General features: G+C 36.2%; 1 protein-coding gene across 1 annotated transcript in view; it reads right to left on the bottom strand.

The window, feature by feature from the left end:
• LOC105444566 (sn1-specific diacylglycerol lipase alpha-like) overlaps positions 1-20,433 on the bottom strand; it is a 62,858-nt gene that overhangs the window by 30,830 nt on the left and 11,595 nt on the right. Inside the window, exons 2-3 of the mRNA XM_030994107.1 lie at positions 15,141-15,242; positions 9,167-9,329 (exon numbers count right to left, since the gene is read on the bottom strand). Coding sequence (XP_030849967.1) covers positions 9,167-9,329; positions 15,141-15,189 — 212 coding nt within the window. The 5' untranslated portion in view covers positions 15,190-15,242. The remainder of the gene's footprint in view (positions 1-9,166; positions 9,330-15,140; positions 15,243-20,433) is intronic.

Genomic DNA, 20,433 nt, shown 5'->3' with positions numbered 1-20,433 from the left:
TAAAATACCAACATTAAAAAAAAATCAATTAAAAATTGGATTGATTATTTGTCATTGTGGTGATCAAATCTTGTAGCTGAGGTCATATTTCATCCTCTGATAAAAACATGTCACGTATACCTGCAGAAACAATGCTAAAAGTGACCTATAAAAAGAAGGTCATGAAGGCAATTATGTTAAAACATGAAAGATTGTTTTCACTCTCTTAGAAATTTAATCGAGTTTGATTAACGAGTTAATAGAATTAATAGTTCAATTTTTACAGGGGCATATCACATTATTAAAGTCTCTATGTACTTCAAAAGGACGTTGGATATTATTACCCTGATTTTAGCACCTGTAACCTTAGCGTTTAATGTATTGAAGCCAGGTGCCAGGTGCCCCCTTACCATACCATGGCGAGTGTGGCATATGATATGTACATGTAAATATAAGACTTGTACTCGTGCTGCAGCTTATTTTATTTCTTTTTTGCTTCATACTCCTTAAAGATGAAGTTGAGTTCTGGTCATGCGATTGCATTGTGAAAGAAACGGTGTGGAATCGACCAGAAAAGGTTGATATAAGCATATAAGAATTTGTGTGTATTGCAAGGTTCTGGAATCATCAAAATGATAGGAAATTTTGGCCAAGTCTTGGTAAAGTTACAAACACTGTACACAGAATACAGGTCTACACGAACACGTGGCGCAAAAATCCTACCCTGGATTTTTACGATGTTACATGACATATTTAGAATATGAAGGCATTTGAAGAGCCATGCTTTTCAGGGAACATGTCTTATCTGATGTTCTTCCACACTTGCATAATAAGAATGATAACGCTCGCAAATTATTTTTCACCTCTTCCCAGAACTTAACCTTCTCTTTAAACATACATATCAAGTTTACCCATTGGAAGATATCAAATTCATTTGGATAATTAACCGTTAACCCACAGAATGCCAAGTATAGTCTGTTTGAGGTTGATTTTATACATTCTAGCCGTACACGAGATTTATTTGGTATCCGTAAAGCCTCGTTCAGATCTGACGCAGCAAAACCACAGAGTTTTTATGACGTTAAATGCCATACACATCATATTTCTACATCGTATAACACAGGGCTCAGGGATTACGCGCAGGGTCTTTGTTGCACCCAGTTGCCAATCATGTACGCATAGCAAAAATACGGCAGCTATTTTGCAGTGTTTAACCAAGTCATATCCGAACCAGGCACATAAATATTCCCCCCCCCCTTTGCCGTTTATTTAAACATAAAATGGCTTCCACCGTGAAAGGTCTTTTGAAGTAGTTGAATTATCTTGTCATATATATGTGAAAGGGGCTTAGTACAATATCCTATTTTGCCCTAGTTCCGTTCAGACGTGGCCGACATCCATGTAACGGGATGCAAGAATAGTTCAATCACCGTCGTCGTTGTAAGGAAGATGCCCTGTGAAATCCATCCTACCCTTCCTTTCTCTCTTTTTGTCCATGCTCGCTCACCATTATCCTCTCATATTACGATCGATTGAACATGGATGTGGACATGTATGAGTAATGTGGGAAACTGGGTTATTATTGAAATAGAGAAGTAGGTTCTTTGCTACAAGTAGAGTTCTTCTTCAGTATATTTTGCACATTATACACAGACAGAAGTGCCAGGGTCTAGTGGATACGTCTGCAGACTTGTAATTTGTAGATTTATTTGTAATTTTTTGTTCAATATATAACCGTTTGTCATTGTATTTTGTTTGTTATAGCCCTTAGAGGCTTCTGTGGAAAGCGCTTTATAAGCACCATTTTATCATTATTATCATTGTCACATGGTTTGTGGTTTGTGTCCTGCCTCAGCCCTCATGTCTTTTGGGAAGATATTAATGTACATTAAAGGCACTTTCCACCAACCAATTGGGCCTATATATAATGTAGGTTAGCAGCTAGAGACTGCCTCAAAATAATCAAATTTCAGGAATGGTGATGGTGGTGAGAAAGAAGAGGGCAAACCCATTATTAAATGGAAGCAAATAGAGCAAAATTAATCCCACAAAGGGGGGGGGGGTGGTACTAAGAGTGATGCACAAAATTTGTCCAAATAGAGATTATTACTGGGCCAGCATGGTTTGATTAAGCAGGGACTGCCTCGCTCAAGAACATCCAAATTTATTAACAATGTGTATGCGTGGGTGCGTGTGTGCATGTGTGGGTGGGTATATGTGGGTGACTTTATGTGGGTGGGAGGGGTGAATCCGTTTATCAGAAGCAAATGCTCCAAAGTTAATCATTAGGAAAGGGTAATTTGCATGCACAAACCAAATGTCTGCAGTGTCTGCAAAATAAGACTACAGTAGGCTCTGTATGTACTTTAACTGCTCAGGAGAAGCTTTGCCAAAAATTACTGACAGATTCAGTCTCTGTTCAAGGCTTTGGGAATTGTGGTAAAGTGTCAAATTAGAGTCAGTGCGTGCAGACTATTAGGAAAGGGCAAAGAAGGGCAACTACCCCCTCCATCCCAGGGTCTGCACCCTTAACCGGCCTTCCAATGTTTACTGTACTGATTCTCTCGATTAGTGGCTTTAGCGTGAACTTGATTAGACCTGAGCCATGACATCCCCATCGAAGGCCACTTAACAGAGATAAAAATCAGTGGCTCGTGATTGATGATTAGGACTGAAGGCCTGTCCTCATCAGCTCGAGATTGCCAAATATCCCGATCACAAATTATCCAGTTAATTTGCATCTTCATCAGCTCGATGTTGGTGTTAGCGGGAAATTTGGTTGAGATAATCATCCCTAGATATCTTGGGCTACTTTGCAAAATATCCTTCTATTTGTCCGAAGACTCGCACTATTCGCAAACGCTGAGCAAAATATCTTGAGTTAATTTCTTGAGCTTGAGTTTCAAGTTCCGAGGTCAAGTCTTGAGCTGATGAAGACGCAATTTGTAACTTCGGGATTATTTCCCAAATCAGAAATAGCGGGCTATTTATCAATTTCAAGCTGATAAAGACAGGCCTACTGAGATAAAATCAGTGGCTCGTGATGGATGATTAGGACTGAAAGTCTGAATGAACGTTTCAATGTCAATATAAATTTTCTGCCCTAAGGCTGCATGAGAGACAAATAATGGCCTCAATTAGTCAAAATGGCCTGAATTAGTCCAAATTAATGTCCTGTAATAGGAAATGGATGACAATTACAACCAGAATGGCCGCGGAATTCAATTATTCTTTGATTCCGAAATGCGATAGAAGCATGACAAGCATACAATTCCACAGGGGATTTCACTTCTTGCATTAGCTGTGTTCGCACGACACTGTCCACATTTAAAACTTTTATTTAGATTTGCAAAATCTTACAGTTTTATACTATGACCAAGAAACAGAGACATGGGTTTTCACAGCTTCAACAAAAAATAACTGCTCATGGTTTGCAATCAGATGAGCATTTGTCCTAATTTCAAGCTGTCACAACCTCAAAGCAGTAGTTGAAGGGAGGTAAGTGTCAGTTTCTATGTGCAGAAGGTCAAAATTCGCTGACACCAGACTTGGTGGAAGTCCCATCAACAAGTACCCTCTGGTCTCTCAGAGAGTCTTCGGGTGAGGGTAATGTAAATTTAAAGTTTCGGAAACCACAGGTGCTTAGGCATGGTCCTTAACTATAAGATAATCTCAAAACTTTAAACTATGAGCTAAACTTAAAGTTATCTGACTCCTGTGTGAACATTAACTGATGCAATATGAGTCCATGCACAGAAAGACAAAACCGTGACCTGAATTAAACAAAAATGGATGCCAATTAAAATTGGAGAATACAGCATCTGACCACAGGATTTAATCATTCTTCAATTACGCAAGCTTTTAAAAGCATGATGACCATCAAATTCAAGAGGGGATGGACGGGATTATGTATTTTTGTACGAGCCAGGTTCACACAAACGTCCATAATCATAAGTTTAGCCCATCATTTTAATCCAACCCTTGAAATAAGCGGGCGCAAGGCGCAAATTTGCGCTCATAGAACATGCACAAATTGCGCCCATAAGTCATCAAAAACTAGACGGCAAGGCGCAAATTTTTGCCATGAAAAATTAAAATTAAAAATGAGCTTATGGGTTGGATTGCCCTTTTAAACTTTGATGGTGCCGTGTAAACCTAGTTGCAGATTCACAAGATTATACCATCTTCCGGTCAATTAAACCTGCGAGTACCGTGGTAGCCTACCAGACCATCACATTATGGGCTATTGATCATGCAAATATGATTGCCTCTGCTCAATGAATATTGACAATGATGATTGGATAAACAGTGGTTAGAGGTGATTGAAGAAACAGAGATTTTAAAAACATCTATGACATGAACAAATTTAAATTTAGAAGAATAAGATATTCCAAAAAGTAATTTGTATCTAAATTTGTGCAAACTTTCAGCAAATTGCATTAAAAACATATGAAAGCTGAAGTGCATTTACAAAGATTCTAACCCTCTATTTTTCATTTATTAACCTAATTTCCTACTTACCTGATAACCATATTTCTATCAGTTAAAGGAAGAAGTAAAGAAAAAAAAATTAAAAAGGAAAGGATAAAGGAAGGAAGATAAAACTGATACCTCTATAATATCAACACTTATTGTATGCTCCCTTGCTAATCAGCAGTCCATATATTAACTAAGAATGATAATCTTTTTATCCTACAAAATTCTAAGCGACCCCTTTAATCACCATACTAAGAGTGTAAACAGAGAAAGTAGAGCGAGTCACAATGCCTAGCCCTTAAGTTAATATTAAGAAAAGGTCAAGAAAATATTGGATATATTGCTTTTCTAAATATGAACCGACCTGCGGAAGCCATATTGACATTACTGCGCATCATTGCTTTGATATTTCTTTGTGACAGGTTCATAAAACAGATTTGAATGGAAGCTCATAATACACGAGAGCTAGGGGCAATTTTGCCCACAGAACTCCAACAGCCACTGCATTGCAAGCATTGAGCCCAAAATTTCTTTCTTTTTTCAGGGCTTTGAGTGACAGGTTTGGTATACATACAGGATTTAATATTTATTTGTCCCAGATAAAATGTACAGTACTAACATAGAAAATTCACAGCATATGAATGGATGAATGTGAACCAGAATGTTTACAACAACAACAAAATCATTTTTTAGGGCTTTGAGTCACAGATTTTATATACCTACAGGATTCAATTTATTCCCAGATTAAATGTACCAGGAACACTGACAGTTATACATGTATTTGGTGCATCTTGTCATGTTCACAGTGTAGAGCTAGAATGTATATATATACCGGTAACCAACTTTTAAAAACTTAACTGGCATTCTCTAAATCATGACACTTTTTCTTAATGTTTGTTAAATCAAAATAAATAGTTTTTGACTCATTTCTTTCACATTCAACATTGCGCTTTGTTTCCCACATAATTATTTATCTTGTAATAATACATTTGAGATAATTTGTCTATTATACTGCATTATGATGATACATCACCTAATTTTCAGCCAAATATTCAAGTGTTCTTTTACTTCTTTTTTGCATAATGATAAACGTTTTGTTTCCAAAGATTGGTACTTATATGAAAAAGTGAGTTTGATTTGTAATACTTCTAATCAATTTTTTTTTAATCAATGATCCTATTTCATGACCATATTTACATTGTAAACACTATGCACTTATTCCCGCACTACTACTTTGTTTTGATAATAAACCACATGGAGTTGAATTGAAATCTATGGGTAAACAGATATATGAGGTAATATGAGGAAATAATACAATAAAATCAGGGCATCCCTGCTATGATGATCCTTTTTGAGAGAGCAATAAAGACTTGAACGTGACACAAAGGAACATTTTGAATGAAAGCTCATCATATACCAGGGCCCCCATCACATACAGATTTGATATTAATCGCATCTTATTTGCGATTGATATCAATCGCAACTATGTACTTAAGATGTATAGGAGACCGCAAAGTTGCGATTGATTAGAGTACTTGCCACTGATTTGGATCATTCACAACTCTTTATTAGATGGGGGCCCAGGGCAAAAGGCAATTAGCCCCTACAACTGCAGTCAAACCACTGTATGCATCAAAATAGCTCTAGAATTTTCCTTTTCATGAATAATTTTTTGTTGTTGGAAACATAAAAGGGGCTTTCTGAGGATTTGTTTTCATTGTTGAGATGTCACTTACATTGCATGTAGTTTTTTCAATTATTAATTTTTTGAATAAAAAGATACCGGTAGTTATTACATGAGTGACAGTTTATACATGTTCATGTATTTTGGGTCGATTTAGTAATTTTTAATAAGTATGAATAAATATTTTCATAATAAGCCCAAGGCTCCCCACATGTTACATTGTATTACCTTGCCTGTCATATCTAAATATTTGTACCTATTTTCTGTACATTATACTTGATTTGAAATCTTTAAATTATTTTGTAATCTACACTTATACGCTTGTAAAAAAAAAAAAATGTTTTTGATGTAAATGTGGAACAAATAAACTTCAAGCTTCAAGGTGGATTGGGGGGGGGGGGGAGGAGGGGGGCATGGTAGAGGGGGGGGGGGGCCAAGAAGGACCCAGCTTGGGTCAGTAGTCAGTTATAAACCATTAGGAGATCATTAACCAACCCGATGCCCTATTAAAATGTCACCAAGCCCATGTACCAGCAGGGGTTTTATACACAGTAAATGATTAGCTTAAAGGGGAAGCAGTAGACCCTGATATTAAGTTGGTTTTGATAGAAGCAGAGAAATGAGAGAAGCAGGTCAGTGATAGTTTGAGCAATAACCAATTAAAACGAAGAAAGTTTTGAATTTTTAAAGGTGCAATCAATCATATATACATAAATTGACCACTCTGTGACTTATCTTGCGAGATCTCCTCCCATATTTGCCCTGTACTATATTTTCCCTTAAGAAAATGTTCAATCAAACATTTACCCTAAATATAATTATTGCAAATATGTTTTTATACACCCCCTATTTCTCATTACCTTTAAAATTTAAAAAAATTCTTAACAAATCCTTTTTGTATGCTCTATTTTACATCTGTTCCTTTGTTTATAATGTACACTTGGAGATGGTTTTATGTGATCTCTTGTATTTCTTTTTTTGGTTTCAAAAGCGGGCCTTGAGCATTTGATTTCAAGTGGATTCAGCACTTAACAAATCCCATATACAGTCAAACCTGCTTTTATAGTGACCACCTGTCTACAAAGGCCACTTTTTGTGTTTCCCTTGCGTGGTCGATATAGACAGGTTTGACTGCATTATGATTACTAATTAATAGCATGCTCTTTTAAAATTCTATTTCGACTGAAAAGATTTTTGATATTTATTCTCCAATCATCTATTCAATTGAACATGAACATTCCACATATAGAATCCTGAGTTCTATTGGGTTTGGTATTCAACAGTCATACTATTTCTAAATGAAATGCCATTCTCATGTTCAGTTAGATTCGCTGAATGGTACCTTTAAAAGCTGGGTCCTTGGCCTACCAGTACACCCACACACACATATACCACGCTGTGACGATGTGGTATACCACATAGACCACATACTGGGTCATGGAATGTGGTTGTCAGGTTACTATGCTAAGTCTGGTGTATATATATCTTGGATGACTGAAGCCTGCGTTTTGTGTTTACATGCATGCCCCTCCCCAGTTCCTATGTTAAGTGGAAAAACACTCCGCCCTTCGGGTAGGATGTTAAATGGATGCCTGGTGTAGAGGAGAGTCACCTCCCTTGCACGTTAAGAACCCACTACACTATTTATATAAGAGTAGGGGGAAACCCTGGTGTAGTGGTCCACCTGCACACCCCCAATCAGTTATACCAGGAGAAGAGACCCAAGGGTTACAGTGATTCAGTTTGCTTTTCACCTCCCAGGCACAGGTGACGCCAATACTTAATTAAAATAATAACAAGCTAAATGCTCCTCAGTACACTCCTTAACATTTAGCCATTACTGTTTTGTTCTACATCTCAATCTTTTCATCTGCTCTGTAGTATTTTTTTCTCTCATATCAATGTAAAATATTTGTCATAAACTCAAAAAATTAGTGGAATATGAATAAATAACTATAACAAAATAAATCAAAATATTGGATAAATCAGTGCTTCTCAAAGACTGAGAATAAAAAGTGCTGGGAGTTGTTTCACAAAATTTGTCATCAGTGACAAATGACGGTTTTTGTTATAGGCTAGTGAAATCCTTGATTATTATTGGTTATCAGCAGACTTGTCACTGAGTTTGTCATTTGTCATTGAAAAGAGGCTCTGTGAAACAGTTCCCTGATCATTAGTAGATATGAACCTACTAGTCTTTTACCCAGAAACAGAACACAGATTTTCTCTCCTATTTTTCTCAAGAAGAAAGGGGATTCTCTTCTGATGAGAACCTAGGCCTATCAAAGTAGGTGCTTCTCTGTTAGCCCGAACAAGCCCAGCGCTTCTCAAGAAAAATATTTTCAGAAATACAAGTGCTGATCATTTATAGAAGATATGAACCTATTATTCATACCCAGTTCAAGATTAAATATACTGTTACGAACATCATACATATTCATGTCCATATGTATATTATTATGAAGACTCGTTTGGAAGAGCTGTTTTTTTAAATAAAAAAACCTAAGACCGTCTGCACAGGTATGTTATTTTATTTTTTTAATTCATAATGTTGTGTATTTAAGTATAACATGTATTACTATATGCGCCATTATTTTTGCAACAGTTTCATTTAAGGAGACGTGATTGCTGAGTGGAAGAGCAGTGGTCTCTTAACCAGGAAGTCCCGGGTTCGAAACCAAGTTGATGCACTAGTGCCTTTAATAAGGTATTATCTTCAGTACTGAGACCCTCGGAGAGGACTTAAGGCAATCGGTCCCCTACAAGCATATGCTTTCTAAGCAGTCAGGTAAAACAAACAAACCTAACCCCATATTTTCACAACTTTTGCAAATCATTGTAGGGTCACACATTCAAATCATGTGAAAATGAGCTAACAATGCACGCTGCAATCATGTAAGTAGCTTGGGTTAATTAACGCAAAAAACAACTGTCCCTGTCACCTGCAAAAATACAAAATCCAAAATACCAAAATATTGGCTTTAACAGTTTTCCATAAAAATAATTTCTTCAGATGAGCATACTTACAGCTCCCTCTGTAGATTCCTCTCGACCCTGCTGGCTGTTCTCTTGATGTTCCGTTCCTTCTCCGTCTTTTTTAATTTGACGAAGCTCTGCCCCGCTCGGTCCCATACGCACCATGTGAGAATAGAAAGGGCTAGTAGTACTATGAAATGGAATATAATAAGGCCTGTGAGAAAGAAAGAAAGAAAAATGAGATAGTAAATTTAAAATATTGATAACGATGTATTGGCTAAAGAGAGGGCAATCCAACCGAGCCAGAGGGAAGTTATTAAGCAAATAACTACCGTTGGTGAAGGTGATGGGACAAACTATCACTGCCGAGGCGATCTGGATCGCTTCGGAAAGATAGCGTATACATTCTGATCGACGAGGGAGTGATAGTTTGCCATCGCCTGAAACCAAAAGGTGATTATTTGCTTTATATTCCACATCTAAAACAATTTAACTACAAAAAGAAAAGGACGTGTATGCATTTACATGAAAGACACCAGTTCGAATTCACACCAAAAAAGTTAAAAGTTTAACCCAACCCCTTGAGGGTACGGTACGCGCATGTGTTTGCTTTAATTGCGCTCATTGGTAATGCGCGCTTAATTACGCCTGTTATAGTGCGCTTTTGGATAATCTTCAGTGAAAGTGCGTTGCACTGTGTAGATAGTAGTACTATCTACACAGTGTAACAAACTTTTTGCTTCTCCCATCAATAATGGGCGAACTATCTTTCATCACGTGATTTACTTTTGACCAATCGTAGAGCAAGATTCTTAGTATATGGAATATAAACTCTGATACTGCTGCCAATTTCTCTTTCACTGATGACAACTTCAAAATTCATAACTTTCCTATTTGGAATTGGATATTGCTCAAACTTTCACTTTTGTTTCTCTCATTTTTCTGCTTTTATTAACACCAACTTAGTAACAGGGTAGACTTCCTCTTTAATGATATGTTTGCAATGCTGACTTATCCCGATCAGATAACATCATCTAAAGACAACTCTGACTTTTATTTACCTGACCATATTCTTAAGAAATGTAATGCTGACTGGTTCCTTTAAGAGAGAATCTTTACTCGGAAGAGTGTGTCGAAGTCAGTACCTGTAAATCAGGTTACGTCTAATGGCATATTCATTATGCCTCCAATCTCACTCATTACAAGTTGTATTACGTGGCGCCTACATCTACATCCCTCATCAGACTTTTAATCTATGTTCCAGTCAGACCCTAACGTACCCTTTTCACATTTGATATATTCAGGGCTGCTTTAATATCGTTCTTTTATCTGAATGCATGTTAACATACAACTTTCACAATTGAGATAGTCCTGGTTAACTTAAAAACACAGACTTTAATCTATGTTCCAGTCAATCGCTAACATACCCATTTCACATTTGATATATTCAGGGCTGCTTTAATTTCGTTCTTTTACCTGAATGCATGTTCTAGTCAAATGTTAACATACCCCTTTCACATTTGAAATAGTCCAGGTTAACTTTAAAACTCAAACCTTTACTTATGTTGCAGTCAATCGCTAACATATCCTTTTCACATATTACAATATATACCAGTTAACATTAAAATCACACAGTAATCTATGTTCCAGTCAGTCACTAACATACCCCTTTCACATTTGATATATTCAGGGTTACTTGAGTATCGGAATATACTGTTCACACCCCTACACATGTAGCTTATATAGTTAAATGAACTCCTTTCAGATCGGACTGTATTCACACTAACAATTATCAGAATTCCATCTACATGTTTGTTTTAGTCAAATGTTAACATACCCCTTTCACATTGCATATATTCAGGGTTAACTTTCATTTCAGACTGTACACTATGTTCCAGTCACTTGCTAACTTAACACTTCGACATTTAAATTATAATCCAGATTAACTTTTAAATCAGACTGTAATCAATGTTCCAGTCAATCGCTAAGATACCCATTTCATATTCAAAATATATTCTAGATTAACTTTAAAATCAGACTGTAATCTATGTTCCAGTCAATTGGTAACATACGCCTTTCACATCAACTTAAATGTATTCAGCATTAAGTGTGGTGTGAAAGTAGGTGTGAAAGTAGCTTTGATAAATTGAGCCAAAATTAACTGCTTATGTGGCTCAATAAATTCTTTCACTCTAAAACTACTAAAGCTAACTTTAAATCAAACATTTCTGATACAAAATTGGTTTAGAGATATCACTTCCATCTTACAGTTGTAAGTGGGTCTTTTTACAACAGAGTTTTAACAAAAAATCTACTTCAAAATCTTTGTCAACCCTACTTCTTCTATACAGCTCCTCACTTTTTCAGCAAACAGAGAACATCATATTTACTTCGATCTTCATCAGATCATCCCTTTCTTATTCCCAAATCCTGAAAGCAGGCTGGCTTCAAATCCCGTCAATCCAATGCCACATGCATATGGAACAAACCACCTGCATTTTTGAGAAATAGTTCTTCACTCTTTGGGGGGTAAAAACATCTAAAACCAAACCTCTACAATTCTTAATTGGTACTCAGACTAAGGAAAAGCACCTTGTATCCTCTGGAAAAGCGGCTATTTAAATCCAATTATTATTATTCAACATTAAACATTGGATTCAAAGCATAAACAAAGTATGGCATAACATTATTTGTATGAGGACTGCTCAAGGCAGTGGAATTAGGTTTCCAGTATAGAAAGGAAAGGACAAGAATTATATGAAAAATAAACTAATAACAGAGATAATGAAAGAGTATGCAAGCTAATTATCTGACACAAAGGAAATTCAATAAATGACATTTTGATGAGATAATCTTTAATGGCAAATAATATCATGTGCACCTATCAAATTTTTTCCAAGCAATTTTCTTAATCACTTTTTTTTTAGAGAATGCATGATGTAGAGGGTAATCATGTTAAAAGCAAATTATGGTGAAAGCAGAATATTAAATAATGAAGTTTCCAGAATTATAACAGGACAGCAGCCTTGCTTTGTCTTCTTCGCTATAAGAACAGGCCACCGTCGGGTGTATTCTCGTAATGAAATGTTGGCATACATGCACTTTTACTGTAATTTACTTTGTATTAACCTATTAAGAGCTGAATTCATTTCATATTTTGGCTTGTTAGGTGCTTAATAATACAGAGCCATAAATAATCTACCAGATGCATGGGCAGAAACAGCTAAAACATACCTTTTTGTGAGTATGTGTGTGGGTAAGTGTGTGTGTGTGTGCGTGTGTGTGTGTGAGAGAGAGAGAGAGAGAGAGAGAGAGAGAGAGAGAGAGAGAGAGAGAGAAACAGAGAGAAACAGAGACAAACAGAGAGAGAGACAAACAGAGAGAGAGAGAGGGAGAGCATGTGTTGGTTGGAGGTGTGGGTGTATTGTGTGTGTGGGTGAGTGATGGTGTATAGGTGTGGGTGGGTGTGCATGTAGGATAACATTTTGTGTATACAGCGACACAAATAACATTTTATAAAAGGGAGCATAAGAAATACAATCTTTATGTCACAATCATGTTAACAATTCAACATCACTCTTATTCATCGCAAATGAGCAACCTTTCAAACTTTTGGACATCAGTATATTTTCATGGGTATTCCTTTGAGGGGCCCTTTTCATAAAACTTGTTATCTGGAACAAATCCTAAATTTCTATGACAAATTTGCTCTCAGCCAATCAGATGACATGATTTCAGTAGCTTATAACAGTAGCTTGTAACTTGTTATTGATATCAAGGTTTGTGAAACAGAGCCCAGATGCGTATATGAAGCAATACTACAAGATTGTAAGTGATGCCATTTTGAAGAAGAACAGCCTACTGATTTATTCTATACAAATTCCTGTCCTGCAGAACTGTCCCTGCCATTCACTGACTCGGAGTTGATTCTTTAGAATGAATTTTCAAATTTGTTATAGCAATCATACAAGCATTGATCTTGTTTCTGATATTTTACACCTTAGTGACTTTGTAAAGAATATTCCAATAATCATGTTTCTTAATTGTGGTTTAGTAGATATGTCTCCAGACTGTGAACTAGAAAGTACTGGGTTTGAATCCCTTCCACAAAACTAACATCCTTTAGCAAGACATTAATCTCCATTCGCCACACTCCACCCAGGTGAGGTAAATGGGTATCTGGTAGGATTATTCCTTGAAATTTTTCAGGTTTAGAGCTGAATAAATCAAAGAGTTCCATAGTTAACATTAATGGAGACACCACTGGTGAAAACATTTATGGCATTCCATGGACCTATTCTGATGTTAAAATATTAGGGGTTCATTTTGGGAAAAATGAACAAAACCTAATAAACCTTAATTGGAAACCCAAAATATCAAAGATTGAAAATATAGTACGTCTATGGAAAGCGAGGCGCTTAACTTTTTCTGGTAAAATAACTATAATCAAATCATTTCTTGTTTCTCAAATTATATACAATGCTCAAATGATTTCCATGCCGGAAAATGTAATAAAACTCATTGACTCTTTACTGTATACTTTTTTGTGGAATGGAAAAAAACACAAAATAAAAAGAAAAGTGGTTTGTATGAGTTATGAGTATGGAGGACTAAAAATGGTTGATTTGAATGCTCTGTTACAAAGTTTTATATTAAAGTGGATATTGCACTACTTCTCCCACGAAAACTCAAAGTGGAAAAAGATAATTGATGGTTTCTTTAAAAAAGTGGGCAATTTAAAATATGTGTTAAATAGTAAATGTACAAAAGATGATATGAAGTTTTGTTTAAAGAATATAAAAATGCCCCAATATTACAAGAATATGGTATATACTTGGTTTGACTTTAAAGAGATAGTAGAATGTAAGACGCCAATTGATTTACAATGTACTAATGTTAGAAGTGAAAACATATGGTTTAACTCAAATATAAGAGATCACAACAAAAATGTACTATTTATTAAAAAATGGTTCGATGTAGGCCTTTTGAAAATTAATGATGTCGTAAAAAACTCTAGATTTATGTCTTTGAGAGAAATTGAAGAAAGATTTGAGAAAAAACATGCTTCTTTGTTTCAAGAATATTATATCATAGTAAATGCAATTCCCAAAGTTTGGAAACAGAATATGTTAAAACAGGTACATGTATATGATGCGACACGAGAAGAAAATGAAGGTGTCATGAAAAATGTTTTAATGAATGTTAACACTAAACGAAAGTCGAAGTTTTTTTACTCTACGTTGTCTATTCATTCAATTGTTAGACCTCCAATAGAAGAGAAATGGGAAGAAATGTTAAATAGTGCAGAGCAAATCGACTGGAAAGTCATATGGTCGTTTAATTTACAAGCTATGAAAGAAAACAAAATATCAGAATTCAATTTTAAGTTATTACACAACTTATTACCAAATAGGTATAATTTATTTAAATGGAAATTGTGTAACAATCCCTTATGTTTATATGATGATCAGTTACACGACAATCTCCATTTATTTGTAAAGTGCAAGCACACAAGATTGTTTTGGTTAAAATTTGGAGACATAATTCGAAAACTTTACAATGTTAATTTTTCTTTTGACAAGTTCGTTTTAATTGAAGGTTATAAATTGAAAAACAAAATATTTAAAAGTTTAAATTTTCTTATCATATATGCAAACTGTAAAACAAAAAAGATATGCATTTTTGAAAACACTGTTATTCAAGAAAACGAAACATGTTTTATTTGAACTATGCTAAGATGCTACGATGTTATTTCAATTGATTGTGTATGATTGTTTGTTTTGTTCAAATGCATATATTTATCAATAAATTCATTTTACACAAAAAAAAAAAAAAAAATTCCTTGAAATGCTTTGTGCGCTGATAACTGCTGCCGGAGCTAAAGATAGGGTAATAATTTCCAAAGCTTTTTGGAGGTGCATAGGGACGTTATAATGTGATATGTCCTATACAAGAACCGAATATTATTATTAAAATTATTATCATTATAAAAATGAAAAAAGAAGAAATAAGTGTAATGACTTACCTAATACTGTTTGTTTAATTTGATGTATAGTACAATCCGAGTAGGACATGACGAGCCAGCGTATACTCAGTATGGACCATATTAAGCTGACTCCTATAAGTGCTGTAAAGAAACAATAAAAGAAATTGCTCGGTTAATAGTGCAGAAGCAGCGAAAGCCTCAAGTTGGAAAACGTCATGTTCTAGTTACTACCCACACTTGGTGACAGAGCCTTCAATTCAACTAAATTCAATTTATTTATGTTCCCAACAAAACATTACAAATCAATTATAAACTTTTACAACAAATGTAGAAATAAATATTGGAAACAGAGGGGTCCACTAAAAAGCAATGCTTGTACAAGTGTGAACACCTCATCTGATTAATGAGTAATTATTTTAACAAGTTCGTAATTACAAAAGGAACTACAGAATAGGGAAAAAAAGGGAGATGCCAACAGAGATGAGAACGAGACAAGGCAGTACTCTACATGACAAAGATACTCTTCTCAACTGCTGCTCCCAAACTGTGGAATAACCTACCCATATCTCTTTGTAACCAACAATCTGTCAATACCTTCAAAAAATATCTCAAATCTCATCTCTTCTGTCACAATATAACTGTAAAGCGCATTGAAACATGTATATGGAAAATGCGCTATATAAAAACATTATTTGTATTATTATTAATATTAAAGCTGAAAAGGGAGTAAGGTAGTATTCATGAATAAATAAACATGTTACTCAGTGGTCCAATTGAAATCAGAATATGTGACAACCTATTCATTTTTATGCATTTTTAATTTTATAAGTAAACTAATTTCCTTGATTCATTTTGTTACAGAATTACATTCATTTTGATGTGGTATAGGGATGTTAACAGACCACACTCCATCAATCAAAGGAATGCAAAATTCAGCCAGGAGGGTGTTTCACAAAGCCTTTTGTGACTGACAAATGACAAAAATCAGTGACAAAACTGCTGATAACCAATCAGAAGCAAGAATCTCTCTGGCTTAATAATAAAAACTGCCATTTTGTTTTGTGAAATACTCTCCTGGTTTACATATAAGTTAGCATGCACGTGTTTACGAATGTGAGCGGAAATCTATATGCCCGTATTCAAAATGACAGATAACATTATGCAAAGTAGACTGAAATCTAAGACTACACAATTCCCATACATGTATTGTCAGGAGAAATCAGTCGACATGGCTCATCCTTTGATGCTTCATGTTTTGAGATAATCTACAAAACCAATTTAATAAGCAATACGCTGAGAATTTAATGAAGAGTGCAGGTGAATCTCCTTTGTGGTCTAGTCTGAGAATTTAGACTCTAAAGCTAAAGGGTAGACCTCTGAGTAGGGTAAAACAGAAATTCAGATGATTACTAAAAATAAGATGTGCTACCACTGAAGGGTTTTTGCTGTTCTCTCTCTCTCTCTCTCTCTCTCTCTCTCTGTTCATCCCTTTATCACACTTTTCATCACTGCTTTCATCTACCTCCTTTGTCTCCCTCCTCTTCTTCATATTTCCCTTTTTTTTCTTTCCCTCCATCCCCCTCTTTCCTCACTCTCCTAATTTCATCTTCTCTTTCTGTCCCTCTCACCCTCTCTGGCACTATCTCTCGCTCTCTCTCCCTTTATATTTTTGTAGAGCATAGAACATGGGTGGTTACTGATCTACACTTTTGTATTGCTCTGAAAAGCTAAATATGAGCTCTGGCTCTGGAACAAAACCATGGAGTACATTAAAGATAAAGGTGAGCTCTGGTCATGCGATTGCATTGTGAAGGAAAAGGTGTGGAATGCGTCAGAAAAAGTTGATCATGTAGCTTGTAAGTATTGGTGTGTACTCCAAGGTTCTTGAGTCATCAAATTCATAACAAATTTGGCTCAGCCTTGGTAAAGTAACAAGCACACTACACAGAAAGATGTATATGGGACAACACAAATGGTGTCAGGGCTAGTACTACCTTGATTTCTTTATCTTTCTATGCTCATTACTCAACCAGTATACATTTTCTTCCAAAATTGATTGGCACATGACATTTATTTGTAATCTTGAATATTCAGTGTAAGTTTCATTAGATTCTGTGAGAATTGATTTTCTTTTTTTAACCAGAACTGGAGTTTATCTTTAATATGACATGACCAAAATTCTATTTCCAGTAAACCAATCACTATTATGCTGCCCTTCGCCGAGGGTTAGGGCATCACGACTAGGTCCGTAGATAAAGCTAATTGGTACGCTGTTCATGAGTAGGGGAGGGCAAATCAATGAAAATGCGTGAACAGGTTGGATGCGCTCAGCTAATCATCGTTGACATGATACCCTCTAAGCATAGTCTTCTCAAAACAAACCCCAGCTCATCGCCATCATCATCCTTGCATGGTAGTCTGCATCTACAGACTCAAATTTAAAACTTAATATTCTTGATTCTACAAAGCGTCTAATGCATCTATAATGTCTCTAAAAACTTTACGGATATAATATTACTATGGACATTAGATTCATCATGTATTCTTATTCCTCTTCTCCCCCCCCCCCCCCCCACCTCTCTCTATCTCTCCTTCTCTCTCCTCCAAACACTAAAAATGCATTTCGCAACATTCCATGATTACATGATCATTACAACTGAGGCATCACTGACAAATGGAATAGGCAGGCTTTACAAGATTCCAAATTAAAGTAAATTAAATAACGATAATAGGGTAATAAGAGAGATATCAGAGCTTATACTTGAATTGCATTACCATTGGGGGAGCTAAGAAGAGGCGCATGTACATCAAAAGGAATTCTGAGTGTCATTACACGAAGCCATCATAAATACAAGTCCAGCAAAATCCCATTGAGACATTTTAAAATTTTATGTACAATGCATGTTAATGAGTTGTCAGCGAACTTGTACTTGTGATGGTTTCGTGAAAATCATCCATTCTTCTCTCAATGCTATACACTACTTGTCTGATTTTTGGATTGGCCCAAGCGTAAGGAAATCCAACCTGAACATTCAGTGCATGTAACAATCATCTCATGGATTGAATTTCTTTAATTTGCAAATTGCTATTTGTTTCTCTTTCCTTCTAAAATGCTGTTTTCCTTCCCTGTGGGAAGTCACATTTGCTTTAATGCATTCTCAGAAGGAGACTTGTCTCCTCATTTATTAAAATGACCCGTACCCTTTCAGACAAGGAGAACTATACCATATTTGTTAATTGTGTGAATGTTTTTAAATGGAAAGTCTGAAAAAGAAAATGATGGTTAGGGCATTATGTTCCTAAACCATGTATAAGGGATATAAAAGTATGAATTGGGGAAACAATATGCTGTTTACAACTTAATATCATTCCTAATATCCGTAAAGTTTATGGAGGCTCAAAACTCCACCTTCTCTTCGAAGGAGAGAGTTTGGATTACAATGTTAGGTTCAGTATTATAAAAGGAGAAATTTGGCGAGGGTGTTGGGATCTCTAATTGGCTTTGGCTTACTTCTATTTATCAGGTCATCATGTCTGGTCGGGGAGTCGCGTTTCATGACCTTTAGTGAAACGAAAACAGAAGATCATGTGCGAATGCACGTAAAGGATGCAACCTTTCAGAGATTTTCTGAATGGTGTTCACAAGGTGTCCGGTAATTGTAACCAGACCAATTGTAGATGAGAGGGGTTTATTTCTACATATTTTGTGAATAAAGGGTCATGTTTTCACAAAAGGTCGGGTAACAAGGCTACCTGACCTGATGCCATGACCAAACGATTCAAAGTAAGCCTTGGCTTTGGGGTTTCTGTTCCTTTATGAATTGCCTGACAAGAGATAAACCCTTCTACATTCTGAGGTAGCTAGGGGGCCGGTTGCCCTGGGAAACCATGAATTGTGTATCCTATCTAGCCAATGTATCAACATTAAAGTTGCTCATGCGTGGGTATATAGAGGGCAGCACACTGAGCCAACGAGTATTACGCTTCTGTGCGTACTAGTGTCCTTTTATGCGTACGTCTGTGCGGGAGCGTAATACCCGTTGGCTCAGTGTTTTACTTCACGAACGACTATATCGACGCATAAACATCCTTAAAGGAACGGTCAGAGAAACCCATCGGATCTTGTTTACATGTTTTTCACATTCAGAGGTAGCTAGCAGACGGGCTGGTTGCCCTGGGAAACCATGAATTGTGTACCCAATGTATCAACATTAAAGGAACAATCAGCGAAACACATCAGACCTTGTTAAAATAAATTCCACATTTCGAGGTAGCTATTAGGCAGGCTGGTTGCCTGGGTAAACCTCAGATTGTGTACTCTATCTAGCCCATGTATCAACCTTAAAGGAACAGTCAGCGAAACCAAATAGATCTTGTTTACATATTTTCCACCTTCTGAGGTAGCTAGCATGCTGACTGGTTGCCCTGGGAAACCATGAACTGTGTAATCTATCCCATGTATCAACATTAAAGAAACTGTCAGAGAAACACATCAGACCATTTTAACTTATATTCCACATTCTGTGGTAGCTATTAGGCAGGCTGGTTGCCCTGGGAAACCATGAATTGCGTACTCTAGACAATGAAAGACAATTTCAACAATAAAGGAACCGTCAGAGAAACCCATCAGACATTGTTTACACAAACACGACTCATCATCCGTCTAAGGCTGTGTCAGCATACATGACATGATCACAGGGAGCTAGCATGCTGGTTGCCCCGGGAAACCATGAATTGTGTACTCTATCAAGCCCATGTATCACTATCAACATGAAAGGAACGGTCAGAGAAACCGATCAGACATTGTTTATACAAACACGACTCATCCTCTGTCTAAAGCTGTATCAACATACACGATGATCAGGGGTAGATATTAACTCACTAATGGCTGGTTACCTCCCTAAATGGTTATTAAAGACAGAAAGTACATGTATGTATTTAAGTATTAATCGAGAATAGCATTGAAAAGATCCATACTAAAGCTTTTCGACTAGCACTCATCAGAGTAAAACGCAAGAATGAAACAGAAAGTAGAAATCGATCAATATAAACGGAAACTAAAAGGAACAAGGCGCGAATATAACAAGCTCTGATTGGCTGTCTAAGGTAATGGTCAATTAGGTTTATTGTCAGTTGGTTATACCGGGATAATCGCTAAAATAATATGAGCGTCCAAACAAACTCTTTCCGTCTGCATAGAAGCGGGTCGGTCAACTGAATGTGTGTTATGACTGTTTGGACACAGAAGGGCTTTTACTCCTAATAGTTAAACACAGAGTTGAATCATTTAACGCCCTCCTGGCTCCAAACAGATGTTATATCCAAAGAACTT

Source organism: Strongylocentrotus purpuratus, unplaced genomic scaffold, assembly GCF_000002235.5.
Source record: "Strongylocentrotus purpuratus isolate Spur 01 unplaced genomic scaffold, Spur_5.0 spur5_contig_850, whole genome shotgun sequence".
Taxonomy (NCBI): Eukaryota; Metazoa; Echinodermata; class Echinoidea; order Camarodonta; family Strongylocentrotidae; genus Strongylocentrotus; species Strongylocentrotus purpuratus.
The sequence above is the reverse complement of the archived record's forward strand: the minus strand, read 5'-3'. Positions and strand labels throughout refer to the sequence as shown.